Genomic DNA, 25,550 nt, shown 5'->3' with positions numbered 1-25,550 from the left:
AGATAGATAGATTTATTTTCCATATACCAGTAAAATAATTACATAACAATCTACAAATCCCCACAAAGGCTTCAAGGCCTGTAGGAGGGGGTTTATGAAAATATCAAATAAACATTAAACATTTACACGATTAATATTTAAACAATACAGAAATAAAATTAATACTTAAAAGCATAAATATAAGATTTTGAACTTTTAACATGTAAAGCATTTGCTTAATAAAACGAAAAAAAAAAAAAAATTGAGGAGAGTTCACTAAATAAGCTTTATCAAACTACAGTGAATCACAACATCTATAAAAAAAAACGAAAAAAAATAATTAAATGAAAAAAAACTATTAGCAGCAGGCAAAAGTAAAGAAAATAAATCACATGAAAACAAATATTTTTATACTAGTCTTTTGAAGGTGCCAAACTAGTGGCATTCTCGAATCGAATCGGGAAGGGTGTTCCATGTCAAATGACACGCAACAAGAGGATTAAAATCAGATCTTATTGTGGGTGTATGGGGAATTTGGATATTTAGAGAACCACGGAGTTGATAATTTGACCGATCAGATACAAAAGAAGACGTAAATCTAAGGGACCTAGGAATATCACCATGGAGCTGAAGAAAAGCGAAAGACGCACAGGAAAAAATATAAAGTTTTTTAATATCAAGTAACGCTTTAGTTGCCGAACGATTTATATCCTGGATAAGATTTATAGCTTTATCATAAGTATTCAAAAGTGGTTTGAGAAAAGAAGGGAAAGTAAACATCCATATGACTGAACAATCGGAAACATAAGAATGAATTAAGCTATGAAATAGGAATTTTAGAATAGGTCCTGGAAAGATATGTTTTAGTTTTCGTAGAATACCGATGTTTCTGCATACCTTCATTTTAATCAAATCAATATGGTGTTTAAAAGATAAATTTTCATCTAGGAGGATACCTAGGAAACGGACATGGCCATCCTTTGGTCTACTAATAAAGCCTTTGGATACATGAATTTCAGATAATTGAGGACAAGCCTGGGATATACGAGAAAAAACTAAAAAACTAGTTTTAGAAACATTTAAGGCAAGAGAGTTAGCATCAAACCAAATTCAAACTCTCTCAAAGAGGTCCACTAACTTTGTACGAACCTCATCCTCAGTTCTCCCAGAAGTAAAAAGGGTGGTATCATCGGCAAAAGTAACAAGAGAATCCGAAGTATGCAAACTATAGTTGTGAGTAAGGGAGACTGTTGGATGACATAGACGACAGCAATAAAGAGGATTTTTATTTCTAACTGCAAAAATTAGGTCATTTATATAAATTAAAAACAGTGCCGGCCCTAAAACTGACCCTTGAGGGACCCCCTGGTCAACCCTTGATGGTGAGCGAAAAAGTGGATCAACAGAAATTATTCTGCCAGACAAGAAAGACTTGAACCCATAAATTGCACTACCTCTTACGCCAAAATGAGAAAGTTTAAATAGAAGAACACTGTGGGTTAAAGAATCAAAGGCTTTACGAACATCTAGAAACAAAGCAGCAGGAATCAAATGGGAATCTATGGCAGAGTGAAGATAATTCAGTAAAACTGCACAATCATGCTCAGTCGAATGATGTGCTCGAAAACAAAATTGAAAATCGTAAAAAAAATCTTTAGAAATAAGAAAATTATTAATACGAAAAAGCATCGCCTTCTCAAATATTTTGCTAAACACAGACAACAAAGAAATTTGCCGATAGTTGGCTGGATAATTTCGTGTCCCCCCCCCCCTTATATAACATGATGATTCGAGCACTATTGAGACTACTCGGGAAAATACCATGCTGAAAGGAGAGGTTAATAAGTTTTGTTAAGGGATAAATAATGGAAGGAAGTATGACCTTAATTACTTTAGTAGGAATATTATCAGGGCCAGACGACGAACAATTTTTCAATCCCATAACAATTTTAGCTATTTCTTTCTCCGTCGCTGGTTCCAAAAACATTGACTCCATACAAGGTGGCCCAAGATAAGACCTGAAGTTGGATCCATATAGCTCATATCCACTCCCTTGTCCTCCGCCAATCTTTAATGTTCCACAGGGTTAACTCATTTCTTCCCCCAGATGTTATGCTTTCTCTTTATTATGCTTTTATTTTTCCTTACCTTTCTTATCGCTGTTCTGTCTGGAGTAGTACTAATAAATCTCTTCTCTGCTTACTTCAAAGAGCCCAAAATAGAGCAGTGAAGGCTACTTTTCTTCTACCTTGGTTCTACCCTTTTTCTGATCTTTATATTGATGCTGGAATAGCTACGCTGGATCGTATTGTGGGTAAAAGTTACCTTTATTTAGCGCATTCTGCTTTTCTAGGTACACTTCCACCGCCACTGCAGCAGTTTTTATTACGGTCAGGCTTAGGTAGGCACTCTTCTTTATAAAGTAGCTTTTCTCGCAGATTTATTTTAACCAAACGATCATCTACAACAGCTCAGAGGTCTCCTGTTTTTCAATCAGTTGGACTATGGAAATCCATCCTTTCTGATGTTCCTCGATTTGTTTCTGTAAAGGCAGTTTCTCGTCGAATGTTTCCATTCAAATTTTTTCTATCCTAATTTATATGTCTTTCTTCTCTTTATTTAATATATTTTTCACATTCAAAAATATTTTTTGAGTCTATCCTAATTTATTTTATCTTTTCTTCATTTATTTTTTTTCGGTTATAGTTTGTGTTTCCTTCTATATCCCCTATTTCATAAATGTCCTTGTCTTGGTCCAGTTTTTTTTCGTTTTTTGTGCTTCTATATGTATGTGCTTTATTAAAGTGTTCAATTTTGTTTTGCTGGTCCTTTACAAACTAAGCTTGTTGGACATGTAAAAACCTTACGTATTGTGATTGTTTTCTTATAGCATTAATAAATTGATTGATTGAAAAATCTTCAGTAACTTATTTCTAACCACATAGCCACCATATTTAAGAAACATATTTACCACAGTACCAGCACCTGGAGCTCTATTATTTTTTAATTCTTTTAGTACTGTCGCTAATTCTTCCTCACAAAAAAAAATTCTTTCACGTCCATGGTATTTTAATTTTTTTTCTTTTCCTCTATATCTTTTACTTCAACTATATATTTGTTTAGCACAAACTCAACATTTTTATTTAACCCTTTCCTTATAACTAATTGTGGCCCAATTCCTATCTTCAACTGGGACAAGTCCGGATTGACTACTCCCTCTGAATTTATTAACATGCTAGTACAATTTTTACTATTATGCCGTCTAGCTGCATCTTCCAGATCCTCAGCAATTTTATCCATGGCCTGCACTTCACACTTCTTCAAACACCAAAAGCACGAAGAACAATAGGGAAATTTTTTTGTAAGAAAGTGAAGATATTTTGAATGAATATTTCGGCCATAAGTCCAAGGGCCATCTCCAGCAAGACAAAAATGTTACAACAACATGCAACAAATCAAACCAAAAATACAAACTTTTTCAAAGCAGTCTCATCATCCTTACTTCAGGGATGTTCAACCAGGACTGATAAAAAGTGAGGTAAAACAAGGCGATTCAATGAGATGAAAGAAAAATAATTTAAAAACACGTTCTTATTGCTAATCTAGCCTTTTTGACCGCTAACCTCAAAAGTCTTTTTGTGACCGGTTCTGTGTTAATGTCTATTGTTTTAAATTAATATTTTGTCAGATCATTTTTAATTAAATTTGTGTATAGAGCATTTAGTGTATATTCCCCCAAGTCCCTATTTGAGGAAATATTTAATATTAAGTCTGATTTCAATTGCTTCTCGGACTACCTGTGTTATGCCTAGGTCATTGCTAATAAGGGTAGATTCATCAAAAAGTATTTTAAAATTATTGGTAAATACTACATACAGATTATTTTGTGTGCAATACATCTAGGAATAGGATTTTATTGGCAATTTTAATCTCTAAAGAAAACTGTAAATTTCTATCATATATAAAGAAAATTATCATTTAATAGAAGCTTCAGCAGCAGGAATAGATTGCAAAGTTTTAATGACCTTGGTTAAACTGTGTAACAAGAACTCAATGTATTTCCAATTCCGTAAATCTTTTTAACCTACAAATTAATGCTTTAGCGATGGATGCGCCCTTTCTGGATTACTGACGAATATGTATGTGGAACATATTGAACATTGGGCATTAGATTCGTATTTTTAAACATATCTTTTGGGGACGTTACATGGATGACATAATTTCACTCTGGAATTATGGGAAAAATGAACTTATGAGTTTTTCAGATCACCCTAATAGATATGATAGAAATTTATAATTTACTTTAGAAATTGAAATCACAAATAAAATCCCATTCCTAGATGTGTTAATTATTCGTAGCTTAGATAAACTCAGTTTTACTATTTACAGAAAACGAACACCAAATAATAGATATTTGCCTTTTAAACAACCCCCCCCCCCCACAAGTTAAAACGGCTGTCGTAATCTCTCTCGTCGATCGTGCCCTAAACATTTGTTCTGATTCCCACATCACAGCAGAACTAAACTTTATCAGGGACATACTTTTTGGAAATGGGTATCATATTTTATTTATTAACAGTGTAATTAACTGTAGACTGAAAAGACACTCCCGTAAACTTAATGATAGTTTACCAAGTGAGATTTCCGACCAACCTTCAAACATAATTTACCTCCCTTACATCCCGAAAATCACTAGTTCATGGGATGTACTTGCACTAGTACATAGGATGTACCGCAAGTACATGGGATGTACATGCGGAAGCTCATATTTGGGACGTACAAACCAGAGTTTGGAAATGAGATTATTACAGCATAAAGATTTTATTTCTTCGGCTTTAAAGCAAGATTCTAAGTTTGAAGATCTTAATTCAGCTCTTTCAGAACACATTTTCAATTCTCCAGGCCGTTTTATTTTAATCGAGAATGTCTCTTTTATTTCTAGGGATCGGGGTTTAAAGCAAAATTTCGTGAAACTCTTGAAATAAAGAAAATCCTATGCAAGAATATTGCTTTGAATCGGGATACAGGTGAATTTGGGCTGAACTATATCTATGATAATTTATTTAAATCTGACAGAGTAAAGTTCAATTCACTCAATGTAGTTGACCTTTGTCCAAATGTTATTTCATTAAGATAATTTCTTAAACCATAGTGGCCTGACATAACATAAAGAAAGAAAAAACTAACAAAATTGGGTTTTTTAAAGGTGAAAATACTGATAAAACACAACAAAGCGAATATTTCGAGAGGACAAACGCCTCTCTTCTTCAGCACGAAACGAAATAATGTATCCAAGGAAAGTGCCCAAGAAAAAAAACAACAAAAAACAAGCGTGGAAAGTCACTGTGAAAAGAACCAAAAAACCAAAGAAAAAACCAAAAACTTAAAAGATGAATAAAACTCAATAATAGCCAAAAATTATAAGAATTACAACCAAATACCTAACAACCATAAAAGTGAGTTATTTGCCAATATGCGCGATTAGCACAAAATCCAAAAAATTATGAACTGCCATCGACAGATACTAGCGAACAACTGAGAAATAAAAGAAAGGAAAACATTTCATTCACTCAAAAACAAAACGAACCAGCAATTAAATAAGTTGGAGAAGTATGTCATCCGATTTCGGACTTTAATTATTGCATTTCTTGCAGACACCCTTTGAGACCTAAGGGGTTGTTCACGTGTTTGATTATATGACTGAGAAAGTGGTTCAAGGTTTATTTCAGTGATTACTGAAGTATTGGATTCTCTTTTGAGAAAACCGAAATATGACTCGTTTATTCTTAAATCACCAGAATCTCTGTTTAAAGCTAGACCTAAATGTTGGTATTTATAAATTTCAATAGCTTCTCTGTAGTGCTGGACAATACTGGTGATTTAAGAATAAACGAGTCATATTTGGTTTCCTAAAGAGAAGCCAATACTTTAGTAATCCCTGAAATAAACCTTGAACCACTTTCCCAGTCATATAATCAAACACATGAACAACCCCTTAGGTCTCAAAGGGTGTCTGCAAGAAATGCAACAATTAAAATCCGAAATCAGATGGCATAGTTCTTCAACTTATTTAATTGCTGGTTCGTTTTGTTTTTGAGTGAATGAATTGTTTTCCTTTTTTATATTTCTCAGTTGTTCGCTAGTATCCGTCGATGGCAGTTCATAATTTTTTGGATTTTATGTGAATCGCGAATATTGGCAAATAACTCGCTTTTATGGTTGTTAGGTATTTGGTTTTAATTTTTATAATTTTTGGCTCTTATTGAGTTTTATTTATCTTTTAAGTTTTTGGTTTTTTTCTTTGGTTTTTTGGTTCTTTTCACATTGACTTTCCGCGTTTGTTTTTTGTTGTTTTTTTTCCTTCGGCACTTTCCTTGGATACATTATTTCGTTCGCGCTGAAGAAGAGAGGCGTTTGTCCTCTCGAAATATTCGCTTTGTTGTTTTTTCAGTGTTTTCATTTGGCCTTTAAACACCCCATTTTTACTCGTTTTTTCTTTCTTTATGTTATGTCAGGCCAATGTGGTTTAAGAAAAAACACTTAACAAATGGAAAAAACCAGAAAATTTTGACTCAGTCCTTGCAGAGCACTTTTTTGAAAAACCAGACCATACTATTTTGTTTAATCAAGCAAGCCTAATTTCGCATGACAAAGGTATAGTCCAGCACTACAGAGAAGCTGTTGAAATTTACAAAGACCATCATTTAGGCCAAGCTTTAAACAGAGATTCCGGTGATTTAAGAATAAACGAGTCATATTTCGGTTTTCTCAAAAGAGAAGCCAATACTTTAGTAATCCCTGAAATAAACCTTGAACCACTTTCCCAGTCATATAATCAAACACGTGAACAACCCCTTAGATCTCAAAGGGTGTCTGGAAGAAATGTAATACTTATAATCCAAAATCAGATGACATAGTTCTCCAACTCATTTAATCCCTGGTTCGTTTTGTTTTTGAGTGAATGAATTGTTTTCCTTTCTTTTATTTCTCAGTTGTTCGCTAGTATCTGTCGATGGCAGTTCATAATTTTTTGGATTTTGTGCAAATCGCGCATATTGGCAAATAACTCACTTTTATGGCTGTTTGGTATTTGGTTTTAATTCTTATAATTTTTGGCTTGTATTGAGTTTTATTCATCTTTTAAGTTTTTGGTTTTTTCTTCGGTTTTTTGGTTCTTTTTACATTGACTTTCCGCGTTTGTTTTTTGTTGTTGTTTTTTTATTAAGCACTTTTCTTGGATACGTTATTTCGTTTTGCGCTGAAGAAGAGAGGCGTTTGTCCTCTCGAAATATTCGCTTTGTTGTGTTTTTTTAGTATTTGGCCTTGTCATTTGGCCTTTAAAAACCCCATTTTTGCTCGTTTTTTCTTTCTTTATGTTATATCATTGAACGCAAATGAACCGAATCGAAGAAAGTCAAAGAGGCTAGCTTCCGCCTTTTCTTTGATAAGAATTACGGTAGAGAATTAAACAATATGTAGTTTTATTTGATTTCGTATATAAGCTTTTGTTTTAAATTGTTTTAGTTTGGTTTTACTACTGATGACAGTCACTGTATATGTGACCGGAATATCTGGTATTTTTTTTTTTTTTAGTTTCAATACAAAGCCTATTAAAAAGGATTTTATCCCTATTTTTAACTTTTATTTTATAGTATTTACCAATTATTTCAAAGTCATAGATTTCCCAAATTCTGGTAAAGATAAAGACTCAAAGAGGACTCTATCAAATAACATACGATTGTGGCATTCACAATGTTGGTAGATCAAACCAGAATTTAGAGAAACGCATACAAAAGCATAAAGATGATATTGCCAAAGCTAAAATTTTAATATTTCTACTGTTTCAATTGATTCTGCTTTAGGAAGCCATGTATTTGAAAATCCTAGCCACGACAAACTTTTTAATGAAGCTGCCCTTATTAGCCATGACCTAGGCATAAAACAGGTAGTTCGAGAAGCAATTGAAATCAGATTTAAGATTAATAATAATATTTCCCTAAATAGGTTTGATTGGTTGCATGTTGTTGTGAGTCTTTTTTCTTTTGTATATTTCTGTCTTACTGAGGACGGCCCATGGACATAGGGCCGAAATATACATTCAAAATGTATTCACTGTCTTACAAGAAGATTTCCCTTTTGTTCTTTGCACTTGTTGTTTGTTATGGGAAGGCAGTGTGGTCTTCATTGCTATTTTCACACTTCTTCAGTTCATATTTTAATGCTTTCTCAACTTTCTTTACATTCTTTTGTTTTCATACAATCTATCACTCAAATAATATTCGTACATGCCTCAACTCCAGTCTATTAAACATAAAGCTGTAGCTTTTCTTTTATTCTGTAACAGAAAATATAACTGTGGAAATTACCGCTTTTAATAGAAGAATCCTCGGAAACTGTGATGGGATCGGCCATTTTCGGAACTCGTAGCAAGTCCACGAAAGACCTTGGAACAGAGTTACTGCAAATTATGACAAGTATGATGCTATCATTGAAACTTGGATACAACACAGATTTTAGTGAGGAGAGCCCTAAAATAAAAAAGAAATAAGGATTGATGACTAATCATGACTTTTAACCACTACAGAGCAAATTTTATCTTATTACAGTTGAGAGAAAAGGCTCAATTCCTTCAGCAGTCAAAGGCCTTACAAATCTGGTTATTTTTCTAAACCTTTAGAAGAAGAATGTGGCACAATTACCATGGTGGCAATAGAAGTTGAAGATAAATAAATACCCTAATTTATTTTCTTTTTTCTTAAATTGTGTGTCTTTGCATTTTTTTTAAATGAGCAATAACAGTCACCATCTATATTATCCTGCTTTGAAGAATCAGTGATAGTTTTGTTTGAAACTAAGCCTGTTACCATGACAACATGATTATAGAGAGGGAGCAGGTTATTGGGAATATGATACAAATAAAGGAATGCAATTTCAAAAACAAAGGAACTTAATGTTGTTGTTTTTTTAAAGAAGGAAACAGTGGATAAATAGCAAACAAAAGCAGAAACACCTGGCACATCATTTTTTCAACCGTTTTTCCAGACATTAAAAATTAATATAAATGTCTTATTTCTTTTATATAAATATCTTATATATATATATTAGAAGAATTACCAATATTTTTTGTGGGATACACAGAGATTAGCTTGAAGGAAGGCAATGAGGATGACCTCTGATGGTCCCTCAAAACTTTAACTTTGAAATTAAATTCTTGGTTTCATGCTAATTAGCTAGTACCTAACCTAATGAAATTGGAATCCAGAATCTTGGAGTCCAAGAGAGTCCCCTCCTGGATTTTGAAAAATACAGCTTTGAGGGTTATTTTCACTGAAAAAAAATTATAAATCCCACCCCACTAAAAACATTTGTATTCTAACAGAGTACAGAAAAAAAAGGAAGAAAAAAAGAAAAGAAAAGTAAAAAACATCAAATTGTGGAGATAGGGACAGGATTTACAAAACAATAAATAACTCAACAATACATTCAATCCCTGCTACTTTAGGCGAAAAGGACTATCTCTTTCAATTTCTTTTTATATATATAGTGATGATGATCCAATTGCTACATAAAATAGCTTATATTTGTTGGCAGTCTGGGGAATTTGATATCTTAATCTGAGTCTTGATGTCTTATTTTTAACAAACGGAAAAACAAATTTATTCCAAGCTCTTGATAAATAGCTATGCTTAGTTTAAACCAGAAATGTCATATTATGGAGATAATAACCAATGCGTTTGATCTTGAAAACAATATTCCCAAATTAAGGTGAAAAATGTGTTACAAAACCAGAATATACAGAAATAAAAAAGTCGTTTTAGTTTCAGATAAATTTTCTGTCTTTCTAGGATGAGTTAAAAAATGGTCCGGGATTGTTATTGATTTATTTTAAATGATTAGGTGCCCTCGTAAATCTGAAGGGAAAATCAACATCCCAAGCGCTTGGGAAATATTGAGAATAGCATTCAACTAATGAAAAATACAAAGTGTTCATGACTTAGTTTGGAAACAGAAACTTTAATATATGTAAACAGCTTAGATTCCTGAACAGTGTTGCCACGTGTTTATTAATATGTGCTTTAAACGATAAAGATGAATCAATATAAATACCTAAACATCTAAATACATCCACTCTTTTTATCAAGGAAACTCAAATAACCATAGATTGTAATGACACACGTCTTAGTGACCTTGAAATTCTTACGTAATAGTCAATTAGCATAAAATAAAGAATTTAAATTCAAAGCAACAGTTTTGAGGGACAACCTTAGGTCCTCCTTATTGCGTGCCTTCAAACTAATTGCTGTGTCATCTGCAAACAATACTGGTAATTCTTCTTACAAAAGCACGCAATTTTGAAGATCATTTATATTAATGAAAAAAAAGCATTGGCCCAAAAACAGACCCCTAGAGTACCCTAAATTTTCTAGTGGGAAAATATGAGATGATTCCTACCCAACTTGAACTTTAAGACTTCTTTTGGATAAATACGATCTCATAAATCAAAAGATATTCTACAAATGTCTCAGTATTGGTTGTGTAATTTTTTTGTATCTATGATGCAGGCAGAATTACACAAAAAACCTAGATATGTATAAAATGCCAAGTAGGCCTACTATGAGTATTTTTTCAAAAGGCATTTTATGCACTTTCATAATACCTAGAAGACAAATGAATAACTTTGACAATGAAAAACAAAGAAATATATGGTTAGAATACTTGCAACAACAACAATTAGAAGTAAAATTTGAAAATAAAAACAAAATTATATGCAGTTAGAATATTAATGACAGCAAAAATACAAACTTGTCAAAAATATTTTGGAAAATCATAATCCTGGGATTTTCTGGTCTGCAAAAGACAACCTAAATAGATCACAAGTTTGACAGAATTCATTTTGAGTTTCAATTTGGAAGAAAAATTCATATGATTGAGGTCATATTTATGAACATATTTCAAGAGAATAAACTATATCATTTACACCCCCCCCTTCAGGAGCAAACATACTGTTCTGAAATATATGATGCATGCAATATTAGAAATGGAACATAGCTAAGAATAAAACCCCAAGTATGATGAGTCTATTTACAAAAAGTGTTTTCAGCAGTTTTCAGAATACCTACAGGACAAAGAAACAGCCTAGAGCATCAAATGTGATAAGACTAATCCCAACAGTTCCAGTAAAGGGTATTCAAAATGTCTAAAGTAATGATAAATAATATAAAGCAAAAATAAATATACAATCAAAATACTTGCATTGGCAACAATTACAACAAGTCAAAAACAAAAGTGAAGAGTATAGAGCTATTTGCTTAAAAGACATGTGAGGATGAGAAATACAACAGATTAAAAATTAGGAATATGTGGTTAAAATATATTTAACAGCAAGAACAAATAAATATATGGTTAAAAGATAAGTGGCGCAAGAACTACAAGCAATATCAAGAAAGTAAGAATCAGAACATATAAAAATGAAGTGAAGAAAGAGAATTTTGCTGCAAGAAGCCATTCAACAGCAAATATCCAGAACAAGTCAAAAATAAAAGTGAAGAAGAAAGAAATAATACATTAGAACACAATCCTAATCTTCAACACTATCACAATGTGGCACAAAACTCAGTACAAACCTACATAGATGCCATAAACTATGCAAATGCTAATTTAAAGTCAATAGGAACCTTCAGTTTTTATGTTTTCCCTATGGAGCCCACCATTTTCCTGCAGAAAGAGTAGCAAACATTTGTAAATCATTTGGAGGATGCTATTTACAACAAAAATCACATATATATACATATAAAAATAAATATAGTCACTCTTTGTTTCAGCATCTCACCTTCTGAAGAGAAGCTATTCTTGACCTTTACCTATTTTGAAAAATTAGGAAGTGAAGGAGCAAAAATGAAAAGTTAAGAGAAGATCATATTTGGAGTTGTAAATAGGATTTTCAATACATTTCAATAATTCTTTTGTAGTTAGTGTTTCCTTTTAAATAGACCAATCCTGTAATTAACACATTTTGTAATTACAGATAATGACCATGGTCCGAAATTAGGCCCAGGCTAGTTAAAAGGAATTGCTATTAATTGAAAATAAAATTGTGGAATACATTTTAATAGACAAGGTTAATAGCTGAAATTTTTAAATATAAATACTGATTTATGAATATACCATTAATATAGGATTAAATGAGAGCAAAAATAAGCAATAATGTGAGATAATCTGCATTATCAAGAGGGGGAGGAGTGCAGGTAGGTTCTTCAAAATACCTTCCTGGGCCATACTTTTGTCTGTTGATCCATCCCTGAGAATTTCATTTTCCTAACCTAACCCCTTTCCAAGATAGCCAAAAGTAGCTAAACTAGAATTTTACCCAGTTTTTAATGGTCTTTTCATATTTTTATGGTTATTCCTTCTTAAGAGCCCTGATTCTGCTCAAAATTCTTAAAATTTTCAGAATGAAATTTTTCTTCTAAATTTACAGCAACTATTGGTTAACTATTGTTATTCCTTTGTTTCTTACATTCATTGTTGAATATAATTTAGTCAATTATCCTATAACTTTAATTGAATAGCCTAGGGCTATGAAGATTATTATGGAGGGGGGTTTTAATAGTCTAAAACACATATAGAAAATATGAAAGTAAAACTTGTCTCTCTTTTGTTATAGCCTGTCACCTTTAGAAGAGAAGCAAGGCTATTCTAGACCTTTACCTATTTTGAAAAATTAGGCACTGAAGGAGAAAAATGTAAAATTAAGGGAAGATTATATTCGGAGTTTTAAATAGGATGTTCAATGAAGATCTATCAGTCTTTTGCAGTTAGAGTTTCCTTCTAAGTCGACCAATCCTTTTGTAAGATTATTTCAAGCTATTTTAAGCCTAGCCTCAACCAAAGTATAAAATGAGAATAGGCAAATTACCTGTTGAAAATTAAGCTAACAATTTCAACTTTACTTCCAGTAATTTTTTTCTTTAATTTGAGTCACTCTTTTGGCATAGGTATTTAATGTAGATCAGTCTTTAACACTGTTATTAAGTTTGTAGATTGTCGGCTCTGTAAACCATGCCATCTATATTTTGTTCGTATTTATTTTTATTCGCAAGCTATAGGGTGCAGACTTTTTAAAACTACTTCAAACAAATTTTTAATTTGGAATTTTTTAAAAAGTAAGTTTCCTTTTTCATTGCTTACTGTATGAATAAAGTAATTCTGAAATCCTCACTTGGTTTTGGTAATATTAAATACAAAAACAAGTTTATTCAACTGAAAGTAAGGAGGAACATTAAAGCTTAAAACAAACATAATTTATGACGTATAAAAGGGGGTTTGTCACTTCCTCAAAACCCAACTCTTTACGCTAAAGTTTGACATTTTGTTTCAATCATTTAAGAATGACTCCAGAAACACAAGGGCCATTTTATTCGACTAACAAGCTTTTTTAAAATTTCTAAAAAAAACTCATTCCTAAACGTCATTCTAAAATAACTGAAACAGAAAAATAAAACTTTAGCGTAAAGAGCGAGGTATTGATGAGGGGGAAAGGCATTAAACTATATGCATTAAAAATAAGATTTTAAAGCATTAAAAGATACGATTTTAAAGCATTGAAAGACTTTATGAAAAATGATATAAGGATCCCTTGGACCAAAACATTTTAGACAAAGCAGTCGATTATATAAATACTATCTAAAAGCCGAGATCTGATGCATACTCTTGAAAAAAAGCTAGTATACCATTCCAATGGATACTGGGTACATAGTTTTAAGTTGCAATTTTTTTTTATAAATTTATTTTGTCAAAAATTTAAAATAGATAAATAAGGTTATCGAGCCTTATTTCTTATCCAAATCTGTTTCAATTTCCTTTTAAGACCCACCTAATCTTAGCAGATCATTTTGAGAACGACCAATTATTTGCTTGGCCTAAGAAAAATTGACAAAAAGTCAAATTTTTGGAAAGCAGTCGGCCTAAGACGTTTATCACGATCAGTTAATAAAACACAACACTTGATTCTCTGGAAGAGCTTAAATATATTCTTTATTAATTTTTAAAAGTAATTAATGAAAAAAAAATTCCGGAAAATAAGTTTTTCAATGATAGGTAAAGGCCATTTTAAACTTAAGCTCAGAATATACAAATACCTTTTAAATTTCAAACTCAAAACGACCAGAAATTACTATTAAAGAATAAATGAAACCCAAAACGAACACAAATTAAATAAACAATCATAGCAAAAACATACAAGTAATAATATAAATCAATAAATAGATCTTCAGCAAGTATTGCTTGGATTGAAAATGAAAATGAATCTTAAAACGAAAAAAATATTTTCCTATTGAAGTACAAATGAAACTTAAAACAAATAGAAATTAATCAAACAATCAATGCAAACAAGCATACAATAGACATTAATGTAAATTAATAAGTAAAACTTAAAACGAGTGAAAGTTAAATAGAATATGCAAACCAAGCTTGAAACGAACAAAAATCACTACAAACAAGACTTTGGGTATAACCTCCTTCTCTCACTGTAAAAGTCTAAAACCTACTGCATCATTGGCGCTTTATTGAAAACCAATTTTATGACAAGTATTTGCTTTTGTACTTCATATTGAAAATAAACATTAAAATTATAGTAACATTCTTAACGGATAAGCTTTAAGCAATTAATATCATTATATATCAAATATGCAGGTTAATATATTGGCTTTTTTTAAAGTTGTTAAAGACGAATATAGTTTCATAACAAACAAGTGTTTGGATACTGTCTCCTTTCCTAACTGTAAATAAAAACCAAAAGCCTTCTGCGTCATTGGCGCTTAACAAAAAACGGATTGTATTACAAATATTTTCTTTTCCAGTTCTTATAGCATTGAAAATAAAAATACAATAACAGTGGAATAAATTCTTGAACTGATGTATCTTTCAACAATTAATATTATTATACATCAAATACTTAATGTAATGTTGTTTATACTTTCCAAGACGGTTTAAGACGTGAATAGTATCCAGTAAAGTACCAATGACGCAGTTGGTTTTGGACAGATAGAGTGAGAGAAGGAGGTCATACCCAAACTCTTATGTGTGGTTATTTTTGTTTGTTTCAAGCTTGATTTGCATATTCAATTTAAGTTTCACTCGTTTTAAGATTTATTCATTGATTTATATTAATATCTATTGTATGTTTGTTTGCATTGATTTTTTATTTAATTTCTGTTCGTTTTAAGTTTCATTTGTACTTCAATAGGAAAATATATTTTTCGCGTTAAGCTTGATTTTCATATTCAATCTAAGCATTACTCGTATTAAGATCTATTTATTCATTTATATTATTACTTGTTGTATGTTTTTGCTGTAATGGTTTATTTAATTTCTGTTCGTTTCTGGTTTCATTTATTCTTTAATAGTAATTTCTGGTCATTTTGAGTTTGAATTTTAAAAGGTAGTTATATCTGCTGAGCCTAAGTTTAAAATGGCTTTTACTTTTCTTTGAAAATTTTTTTCCGGAAAGTTTTTTTTAATTAATTTTTGTTCGTTTTTGATTGCAAAAAATTTCAGGTTTTTGAAAATTCCTTATTTCAAAATCAAACTTTAAAAAAAAATCAAATATTCATCAAAGTATAAAAAATTATATCAAAGTAACAATTTTAAAGTGAAAAAAGGGGTTTGTTTCAACCTCGGAGTTTTTATTATCTGGTGTTTGAGCTATTTTTAACAAAATTTCCATCTCAAAATTTTTATCGGATGGGTTTGGGGAAAAAGGGCGTGGGGGGGACTAGATTAAGCTTCTGTGTCTTTTGACTCTTTAAAAGTGAACTAGAACTTTCTAGTTTAAATCAAATGAGCCCTTTATAAAGTTTATACGAGTATCTCTTCTATAAGAGCCATATATGTCCCCAGAGTATAACTCACAATGCCTGTCCCTAGGCACTGGGGAGTTGTGTCGACCCTGGAGTTTTAATATCTGATCGTTGAACTATTTTTAACCAATTGGTCACCTGAAATTTCTATCGGAGGGGTTTATTCATCGAATACACCCAAACGCGTGGAGGGCGGGAGGGGCTAGTTGCCGCTCCAGATCTTTTTTAACTACAACTTTTAATTTCCTTTCAAATGAATCCTCTCTAAAGTTTATACGAGCATACCTTCCATAAGAACCATATATACCCCCAGAGCAATACTTACAACGCTTGCCACCGGCCCTGGGGGATGTTTTGACACAGGAGTTTTTCTTATCTGACCTTTGAACTATTTTGAACGAAATGACCATACGTAAAGGAGTTTTTGTTATATGATCTTTGAATTATTTTATAAAAATGACTACTTCAAATTTTATCAGATGTATTTGGGGAAAAAGGGCAGGGGAGGGGGCCAGTTTCCCTCTGTTCACTTTTGACCCTGAACAAGGGCACTAAAACTCTCGGTTTCCAATTGATTGAGCATTCTTTGAAGTTTATACGACGACCCCTTCTATATGAAGTGCCTCTGGATAAAAATAAATGGAGTGTGGGGGGGAGCCTAGCTGTCCTCTAATCACTCTTGACTCTTAAGAAGTGAATTACAACTTTCAGTTTCCAGTCAAATGAGCCCTATAGGAAGTTTATACAAGCATCCCTTCCATAACAACCATGTACCCCAAGGGCATAACTTACAACGCTTAGCCCGGGCCCTGGGGGGCTGTGTCGACACCTGAATTTTTGTTATCAGAACTTTGAACTATTTTTATCAAATGTTTACCTCAAAATTTTTATCTGATGCATTTAGGGCGTGGAGGAGGGGCAGGGGGCTAGAACAAGAACTTTTAATTTCCAATCAAATGAGCCCTCTTCGAAGTTTATACGAACATCCCTTCCATAAGAAATATATATAAACCCCTAGAGCATTACTGATAACACTTGCTTCGGGGCCCTGGTGGGTTCCATTGACACAGCAATTTATCTTATCTGACCTTTGAACAATTTTCAATAAAATAGCTATTACAAAAATTTTATCGGATGGTTTTGGGGAAAAAGGGTCTGTGTTGGGTGGGGGCAGTTACCCTCGGATATCTTTTGACTCTTAAAAATTTAACTAGAACTTTCAATTTCCAGTCAAATGAGCCCCCTCTGAAGTTTATACGAGCATTCCTTTCATAAGAACCCTCTAAGCCCCAAGGAAAAGACTTACAACGCCTTTTCCCCGGGCTCTGGAGGAATTTTTGTTATCTAATTTTTTAAAAATATCCAAAACACTGGCTATCTCAAAATTTGTAGCGGACGGGTTTGGGAAAAAAGAGTTTGTGGGGGGGGGGGCTAGTTTAACTCTCTTGGCTCTTGAAAAGTGAACTAGAACTTTCAATTTCCAATCAAATGAACCCTTTAATCCCTCTCATAAGAACCGTACATGCCTTTAGGGCATAACTTAGAACGCCTTCCTCTGTGCCCTGGAGGGTTCTATTGACACCGGATTTTTTCTTAGCCGACCTTTTAACTGTTTTTAACAAAATGTTTATCTCAAAATTTTCATCAGATGGGATTTGAAAAAGAAGGCGTGGGGGGGGGGGGCTAGCAGCCCTTAGATCTATTTTGACTATTAAAAAATGAGCTCGAACTTTCAATATCCAATCAAATGAGCCCTCTCTGAAGTATATACGAGGATCCTTTTCATACGAACAACATATGCCCCAGGGCGTAGGGCGTAACTCACAACGGCTGCCCTCAGGCCCTGGGGGTTTTGACGCCATCTGAGTTTTTGTTATCTGACTTTTGAGCAATTTTTAACTTAATGGCTATCTCAGAATTTTTATTGGAGGCATTTGGGGAAGATGGGCGTAGGGGGGGGGGAGCTAGCTGCCCCCAATCTCTTTTGACTCTAAAAACTGAACTAGAACTTTCAATTTCCAATCAAATGAGCCATCTCTGTATTTTTTACGAGAATCCCTTCAATAAGAACCATATATTCCCCCAGGGCATAACTTACAACACATGCCCTCGGGCCCTGGAGGGCTGTTTTGACCCCTGAGTTTTCGTTATATGGTCTTAGAACTATTTTAAGAAAACTATCTCAAAGTTCTTATCACATGGGTTTGAGGAAAAAAGGGCTTGGACGGAAGGGACTAGGTGCCCTCCAATCTCTTTTGACTCTCAAAAAGTGAACTAGAACCTTCAATTTCCAATCAAATGATCCCTCTTTGAAGTTAATACGAGCTTCCCTTCCATAAGACCCATATATGCCCCCAGGGTATAACTTACAACATCTGCCCACTGGCCCTGGGGGTTTGTGTCGACACCAAGATTTTGTCACATGTTTTTGAAGTATTTTTAACAAAATAGGTATCTTAAAATTTTTATTGGATGCATTTGGAAAACAAGGATTTAGGGGGTGGGGGGGGAAACTCGTTACCTGCCAATATATTTTGACGCCTATAAAGTGAACTAGAACTTTTAATTTCCAATCGAATAAGCTCTCTCTGAAGTTTATACGAGCATTCCTTCCACAAGAACCATATATGCCCCAAGGGCATAACTTATAACGACTGCCCCTGAAGACTGTAAGGTGAGTGTCCTGCTCAAATATAATTTCCAGAACTTTCAACTACGTTGAACAAAATGGTTATATCAAAATTTTGATTGGATGTGTTTGGGGAAATGGTGGGCTTGGAAGGGGTGTCAGCTGTCTTAGAATCATTTTCGACTATTAAAAAGGGAACTAGCTATTTAAATTTCCAATCGAATGAGCCCTTTTTGAATTTTCTACGACAATGTTGTCTATACAAAATCTTATATGCCTTTAAGGCATAACTTACAACCCTTGCCCTGAGAGCTGTGGGGGAGTTTTCATCCTCAAAGACCTAATTTTCAGAACTTAAAGCTACGTTTATCCAAATGGCTATCTCAAAATTTTAATTGGATGTGTTTGGGGGAAAGGTGGGCGTGAGAGGGGGGTTAGTTGCCCTCCAATCACTTTTGACTGTTAAAAAGGGCACTAGCTCTTTGAGCTTCCAATCGAATGAGCCTTTTTTGAAGTTTCTATGAAAAAGCCTTCTATAAAAACCTTATATGCCCCCAGGGCATAACTTAAAACACTTGCCCTGAGGGTTATGGGGGAGTGTCCTCCTCAAAAACATATTTTATACCCGGAAATCAATTACGCCGAACAAAATGGCTATATCAAAATATTGATTGGATGTTTTTGGTGGAATGGGAGTGGGAGGGGGGCTAGTTGCCCTCCAATCCCTTTAGACTATTAAAAAGGGCACTAGTCCTTTGAATTTCCAATCGAATGAGTCCTTTTTGAAGTTTTTGCGACAACGCTTTCTATAAAAACCTTATATGCCCTCAGGGCCTAACTTAAAACCCTTGCTCTGACGGTTTTGGGGGAGTGTCCTCCTCAAAAATACATTTTCTATGTGGAAATGACCTACGCGGAACAAAATGGCCTTCTCAAAGTTTTTATTGTATGTGTTTGGGGGAATGATGGGCGTAGGGCGGGGGGGGGGGGCTAGTTGCACTCCAATCACTTTCAACTATTAAAAAGCACTAGAACTCTCAATTTCCAATTGAATGAGTCCCCTTTAAAGTTTCTACGACGAACTCTTCCATATGAAGTGCCTCTGGGAAAAAATAATAATAAAACATTGGAACCGTATGGCCTTTACTATAGCCAACGCTATAGTGTTGCCTCTGACTATATCTGAGAGTAAGAGCTATTATCGGGGGCTTGATATTATACTTTTACTTCAAAGCCCATTTCGACATTTTCTCATTGTGTGAATACTTACAATGAGTGACGGTATTGTTTTCAGATTATAAGTTTACTGGGTGTAACAAACAGTTTCCAAAGAAATAAAACAAGATTTATAAGGGGTTATTGGATTTTAGTAATTTTACGTAGTTAGCCTAAGAGAATCATTGTAAATAAATGCAGTTTCGATCGAATTAGTAAGTCCTCATAATTGGTAACATCAGAATTTCCAGCCCCGTTCCTTTTGCTGAGACGCTACATTCGTTTTCGAAATTTTTCCTTTATTAAATTTTCTTGGAATAGCATCTAAATTAACTACAGAAATATAAAAATACTAGATACTAGATCAGAAATACTAGAGATAAGATTTTTAATTTCTTATTTTTTAATCATGGCCAACGAAGAGTTGATTCTAAATGACAAACAATGTTGTTTGGAAAGAGTCATAATAAATCAGTAAATTCTGAATAATACCTTGAAATAAAGGGGGGGGGCTTTTAAATCCAGAAATATTATAAGATATTATCGATAATCAGTAACTGGACGTAATAAAATCAAACGAAGAAGATTTTCAACGCTGATTCCCTCTTAGACTGTTCACCAAAATGAATCAAAACAAAAATTTGAGTCCGTTTATTGGAAGGATAAACTTCATTTATTTTCAGTGCATAAGATCCCTCTTACATTACAAACTTGTCGGCATAACTTCAAAACATATAAATTAAAAATTGTTGTCATTGTGGTTACACATTCAATGTCAATCGAAAAAAAGTTGGGTTCTGCTTTGAATCCGGTTTTAGGGCAGTACCGGTGCAAGTATCAGAAAAAACTAACAAGTCTTTCAGTTTTTCAAAAGTTTGGTAACCTTGGTCAAGGGATGCGAGTTAACGTGGATTTGGTCATATGCAAGCCCCCTCCTTCTCTATTAAATCTTGTGGTTTACTTAGGCTAGAAAACAAAATTAAAATTATGAAAATTCCAAATTAATTCAGGAAGTAAAATTTTAGCACATTTCAATATGAAATGCTGTTGGGTAGATAACAACTTTTTTCACTTTCAAGAAACAAAACAAACCTTTTGCCAAGAACTGACAAATGGAATTTTCGTGTAACTTGGAAACACCCCTTTAGGGTCCTTTTGAACTTAATTTCCAGACAAAAAAAACCTTTTCAGTTCTTTTATGCAGTTGGGTCACTTGGCCCAAAGATAATCCTGAATAATAATATAAACAAAGTTGTACTTTGTGCTAAAATTTATCTTACAAGGCTTTTTTTTTATTGAAACCGGAGTAAGTTAGCGAAGATCGCTTGTAAACAAGAACAAGAAATACAAGAGCCACAAATTTGTCTTTGTCAATTGTTCCATGGTTCCCAATTCTTTTCCCTTTGGATTCTTTTCTTCTTTTTTATTCTTCTTTTTGTTGAACTAAACGAGCCATATTCCTAAAAATCCTGATTATCATGTAGATTTTGATTTCTTTTGAGATTATCCATTTAGGAGGATTTTTTTCAGAAAAAGATATTGTCTTTTCCGATTGTGCAGTTCCGTATTGGTCCTTGGAACAAAATACAAGCTTCACTTGCCAAAAACTGGATTTACTAGAGACCTATATAAACATCCAAAGTGTTAATTTAAATACGAGAATTAACCAACTTGGACCAGGTTGAATTTTTCATCAAGTTTTCTCCTTCCAATAAAAATTAATTAAGAAAACTTTTTACACAAATGAATTTTCCAAAGAAAAGTAAAGAGCTGTATTTAGCCAAAAATGAGCAGAAATACAGTCAAATAATCTTCCAAGCGTATAACTACCAAAAACCTTTATAAAACAATTGAAACTCAAAACGAAGAGAAATTACAATTAATAGCCGAGCAAAACTCAAAACGAGCAACAATTAGCATGAGCAGAGCTGATAACCCCCGTGCCTTCTCAAGACAAGACTATAATTTGCGCTTTACTGAAAAAAAAAACAAATAACGATGGATTGTCCGTTTAATTGACATATGCTAATATTTATTCCTTAAAGTTTCTATAATTTTTTATTTATGAAATTAACAAAGTGAAAACATTTAAAATGTATTTTGTTTTCAGTAAAGCGCCAATTATGTTCTACTGTTGAAGAAGACATAGGGACTATCAGCCCTACTCATGTCTGCTCGTTTCTAGTTTGACTCTTTTATTTATTGTAATTTCTGGTTTGTTTTGAATTTCATTTACTTATTGATAGTGGTTTGTGGTAATTATACACTTGGAACATTATCCGACTATTTCTGCTCATAATTGGCTACTAATAGCTCTTTACTTTTCTTTGAAAAACTTATTTTATGGAAAGAGTTTTTTAAATTAATTTTCTTTTCGTTTTTTAGTGACATAGTCTTTTTCATAGAAAAAATATTTTATATCTTTTCATTTTTTTCTATAAAAATCCGTAGTTTGGGTTGATATTTGTATTTCATACCGCCAAAGTAGCATGGCGCGCGCCAGGCCAAGTGAACTTAAAAGAGCCTAGCTTGAAAGCTACATTTCAGCTAAAAATTATTTATGCTACCATCTGGAGTTTGTAGAATGTGCTACGCTTACCAGTTACAACAGGATGGCTGCAGGTAGCTAGAGAAAGCTGAAGGTTGGCTGCTGGTACCTGGGGGAACTGTAAGCTTGCTACAAGTACACAGGGAGCGGCAGTTTAGTCGCAGGCAACCAGAGTTAGTTTTAGGGTGGCTGCAGGTGGTAATTTTACTGGAAAGTTGATTCGGGTAGTCATATCCTTGTCTTTTTTGATCGTACTTTTATTGGTTCAATCGATTCAATTCTCATTTCGTTGCTTGTGCCCGTTTATTTGACCGTGTCTTATCTGTGTTTGCGTCAGTTAATGTGTGTCTGACGCTGTGTGTGTGTATTTTGTATATCTTTGTACCTGTCTTTGTGCGTCCAACTCAATGTGTTTTTGTTTGTTTTCGCCCCTGTCTCTAAGCCAATGTGTCTGACTCTGTTTGTTGGTTTGTGCGTTTAGGTTTCTGTGCCTGTCTTCGTTTGTTCACGCGTTTGATTCTTTGTGTTTGTGTGTGTGTGTATTTGTTTATTTTTGTCTCTCTCTCTCTCAATGCCTGTATGACTCTATGCTTGTGTGTGTGTATTTGTTTGTTTTTGTCTCTCTCTCTCTCTCTGCCTGTATGACTCTGTGCGTGTGTGTGTTTTTGTCATTTTGTCTGTCTTTGTGAGTTCGTATGTCTGAGTCTGTAAGTTTATGTGTGTGTGTGTGCTCTCTCTCTCTCTCTCTCTCTCTCTCTCTCTCTCTCTCTCTCTCTCTCTCTCTCTCTCTCTCTCTCTCTCTCTCTCTCTCTCTCTCTCTCTCTCTCTCTCCCCGTGCCTGTGTGTCTGAATCTGTGTGTTGTTGTTTGTTTTTGCCTCTGTGTCGGTCTTTATGGGTTCATGTGTGTGACTGTGTGTGTTTTTGTATTTGTTTATGTCTCTCTCTCTCTCTCTCTCGCTCTCTCTCTCTCTCTCTCTCTCTCTCTCTCTCTCTCTCTCTCTCTCTCTCTCTCTCTCTCTCTCTCTCTCTCACCCTCACTCTTTCTGTGACTGTCTGTCTGAGTCTGTGTTTTTTTGTTTCGGCGTCTGTCTATTTCTGTTTGTGTGTCTGATTCTGTGTGTTTTTTTATCTCTGTGTCTGTCTTTCTATGTTCGTGTATCTCACTCTCACTCGTGTATCTCGTTTGTATGTGCGTTTTTTGTCTCTCTCTCTCTGTACCAGTGTGTCAAACTGTCTGTTTTTGTGTCTGTGTTTATGTCTCTGTGTCTGTCTTTGTGTGTTCGTGTTTTTGACTCTGTGTGGTGGTATCTGTCTGTGTTTGTCTGTCTCTCTGTTCCCTTGGGTCTGAGTATGTTTTTCTCTCCCTCCCCCTCTTTCTCTCTCTCTCTCTCTCTCTCTCTCTCTCTCTCTCTCTCTCTCTCTCTCTGTCTCTCTGTGTTCTCCGTGCTTGTTTGGGTGTTTTTGTCTCTTCCTCTCTCTCACTGTGCCTGTGTCTGAATCTTTGTGTCTTTGCATGTTTTGTTTGTCTCTGTCTCTGTGCCTGTGTGTCTGACTCTGTGTGTTTGTGTCCATGTGGCAGTCTTTGGGTGTTTTTGGGTTTCCGACTGTGTGGTTGTGTCTGTTTTTGTATCTCTCTCTGTGCCTGTTTCCCTGTCTCTGTGACTGTTTGCAAGTCTGTGTGTCTGACTATGTGTTTGTGTTTTCTATCTCTCTCTTTCTCTCTCTCCCCCTCTCTCCTCTCACTCTCTGTGCCTGTGTATCTGAACATGTGTTTGCCTATGTCTTTGTCTGTCTTTGTGTGTTTGTGCGTCTGACTCTGTGTGTTTATATATTTTTTGTCTCTCTCTATGACTGTGTCTCTATTTGCATGCCTGTGTTTCTGACTTTATTTTTCTCGTTTCTCTCTTTGCCTATGTGTTTAAGCGTCAGTTTAATTGTCTCTGCGTCTGTTTACATGCTTGCGTGTCTGACTTTGCGTATGTGTGTTTTTATTTCTCTTTGTGCCTGTGTATCTGAGCGTCTGTTTACATGCATTTGTGTATGATTTTTTTGTGTTTCTGTGTGTTTTCGTCTCTAATTTTCTCTCACTCTCTCTCCCTCTCTGTGCCCGTGGGTCTGACTGTCTTTTTGCCTGTCTCTGTGTGTCAATCGTTATGTGCTTGTGTGTGTTTTATCTTTCTCTTTGCCTGTGTGTATCATCGTCTGTTTGCGTATCTCTATGTGTGGACTCTGTTTGTGTGTATTAGTGTGTTTTTGTCTTTCCCTGTGCCTGTATGTCTGAGCGTCAGTTTGGTTTTCTCTGTGTGCCAGTGTGTCTGACTTTATGTGTGTGTTTTTGTCTCTCTGTGCCTGTGTGTCTGATTGTCTGTTTACATGTCTCTGTGTGCCTGACTTTGTGTATCTGTCTTTTTGCATGTCTCCGTGAGTCTTTGTGTCAAACTTTGTGTGTTTGTGTGTGTTATCTCTCTCTTTGCCTGTGTGCCTCATCATATGTTTGAGTGTCTCTATGTGTGTGTATATTAGTGTGTTTTTGTCTTTCCCTGTGCCTGTATGTCTGAGCGTCTGTTTGGTTTTCTCTGTGTGCCAGTGTGTCTGACTTTATGTGTGTCATTTTCTCTCTCTCTGTGCCTTTGTGTCTCAGCATCTCTTTGCACGTCTCTGCTTCTGTTTGCATGACTATGTCTGACTTTGTGTGTTTGTTTGTGTTTTCGTCTTTGTTTGTGCCTGTGTGTCTGAGCGTCTGTTTGCCTGTTTCTTTGTGCCTGAGAGTCTGACTTTGTGGGCTTGTGTTTGTGTTTTTTCTATCTCTCTCTCTCTTTCTCTCTCTCTCTCTGTCTCTCTTTCTCTCTCTCTTTCTCTCTTTCTCAGCGTCTAATTGCCGGCCTCTGTGTGCCTGTGCATCTGTCCTTGTGCTTTTGTGTGTGTTTGTGTGCGCTTGTCCCTCTCTACGCCTTTGTGTTTTGTCTCTCTCTCTCCCTATCTGTACCTGTGGGTCTGACCGTCGGTTTGCCTGTCTCTGTGTGCCTGTGTGTCTGACTTTTTGTGCTTGTGCGTCCTTTTGTCTCTCACTCTCTTTCTCTTTCTGTGCCTGTTTGTCTGACACTCTGTTTGCCTGTCTCTTTGTGTCTCTGTGTCCTGCTCTGTGTGTGTTTTAGTCTCTGTCTTTACCTGTGTGTCTGTTTGTCTGTCTCTGTTTGCCTGTGTGTCTGAATTTGTGTGTTTGTGTGTCTGTTTTTGTCTCTCTCAGTGCCTGTATATCTTATTGTCTGTTTGCCTGTTTCTTCGTCTGTTTGCATGCCTGTATATCTAAATTTGTGCATT

At 34.5% G+C, this 25,550-nt stretch overlaps 1 protein-coding gene across 1 annotated transcript in view; it reads right to left on the bottom strand.

The window, feature by feature from the left end:
- LOC148947746 (uncharacterized) overlaps positions 1-13,026 on the bottom strand; it is a 46,028-nt gene extending 33,002 nt beyond the window's left edge. Inside the window, 2 exon segments of the mRNA XM_089095400.1 lie at positions 8,346-8,507; positions 12,896-13,026. Of these exon segments, the coding sequence (XP_088951526.1) occupies positions 8,346-8,391 (46 nt within the window). The 5' untranslated portion in view covers positions 8,392-8,507; positions 12,896-13,026.
- Between the last annotated feature and the right edge of the window lie 12,524 nt (positions 13,027-25,550).

Source organism: Artemia sp. Qi Xiang Cuo, chromosome 10 (assembly GCF_049724085.1).
Source record: "Artemia sp. Qi Xiang Cuo chromosome 10, ASM4972408v1, whole genome shotgun sequence".
NCBI lineage: Eukaryota > Metazoa > Arthropoda > Branchiopoda > Anostraca > Artemiidae > Artemia > Artemia sp. Qi Xiang Cuo.
The sequence above is the reverse complement of the archived record's forward strand: the minus strand, read 5'-3'. Positions and strand labels throughout refer to the sequence as shown.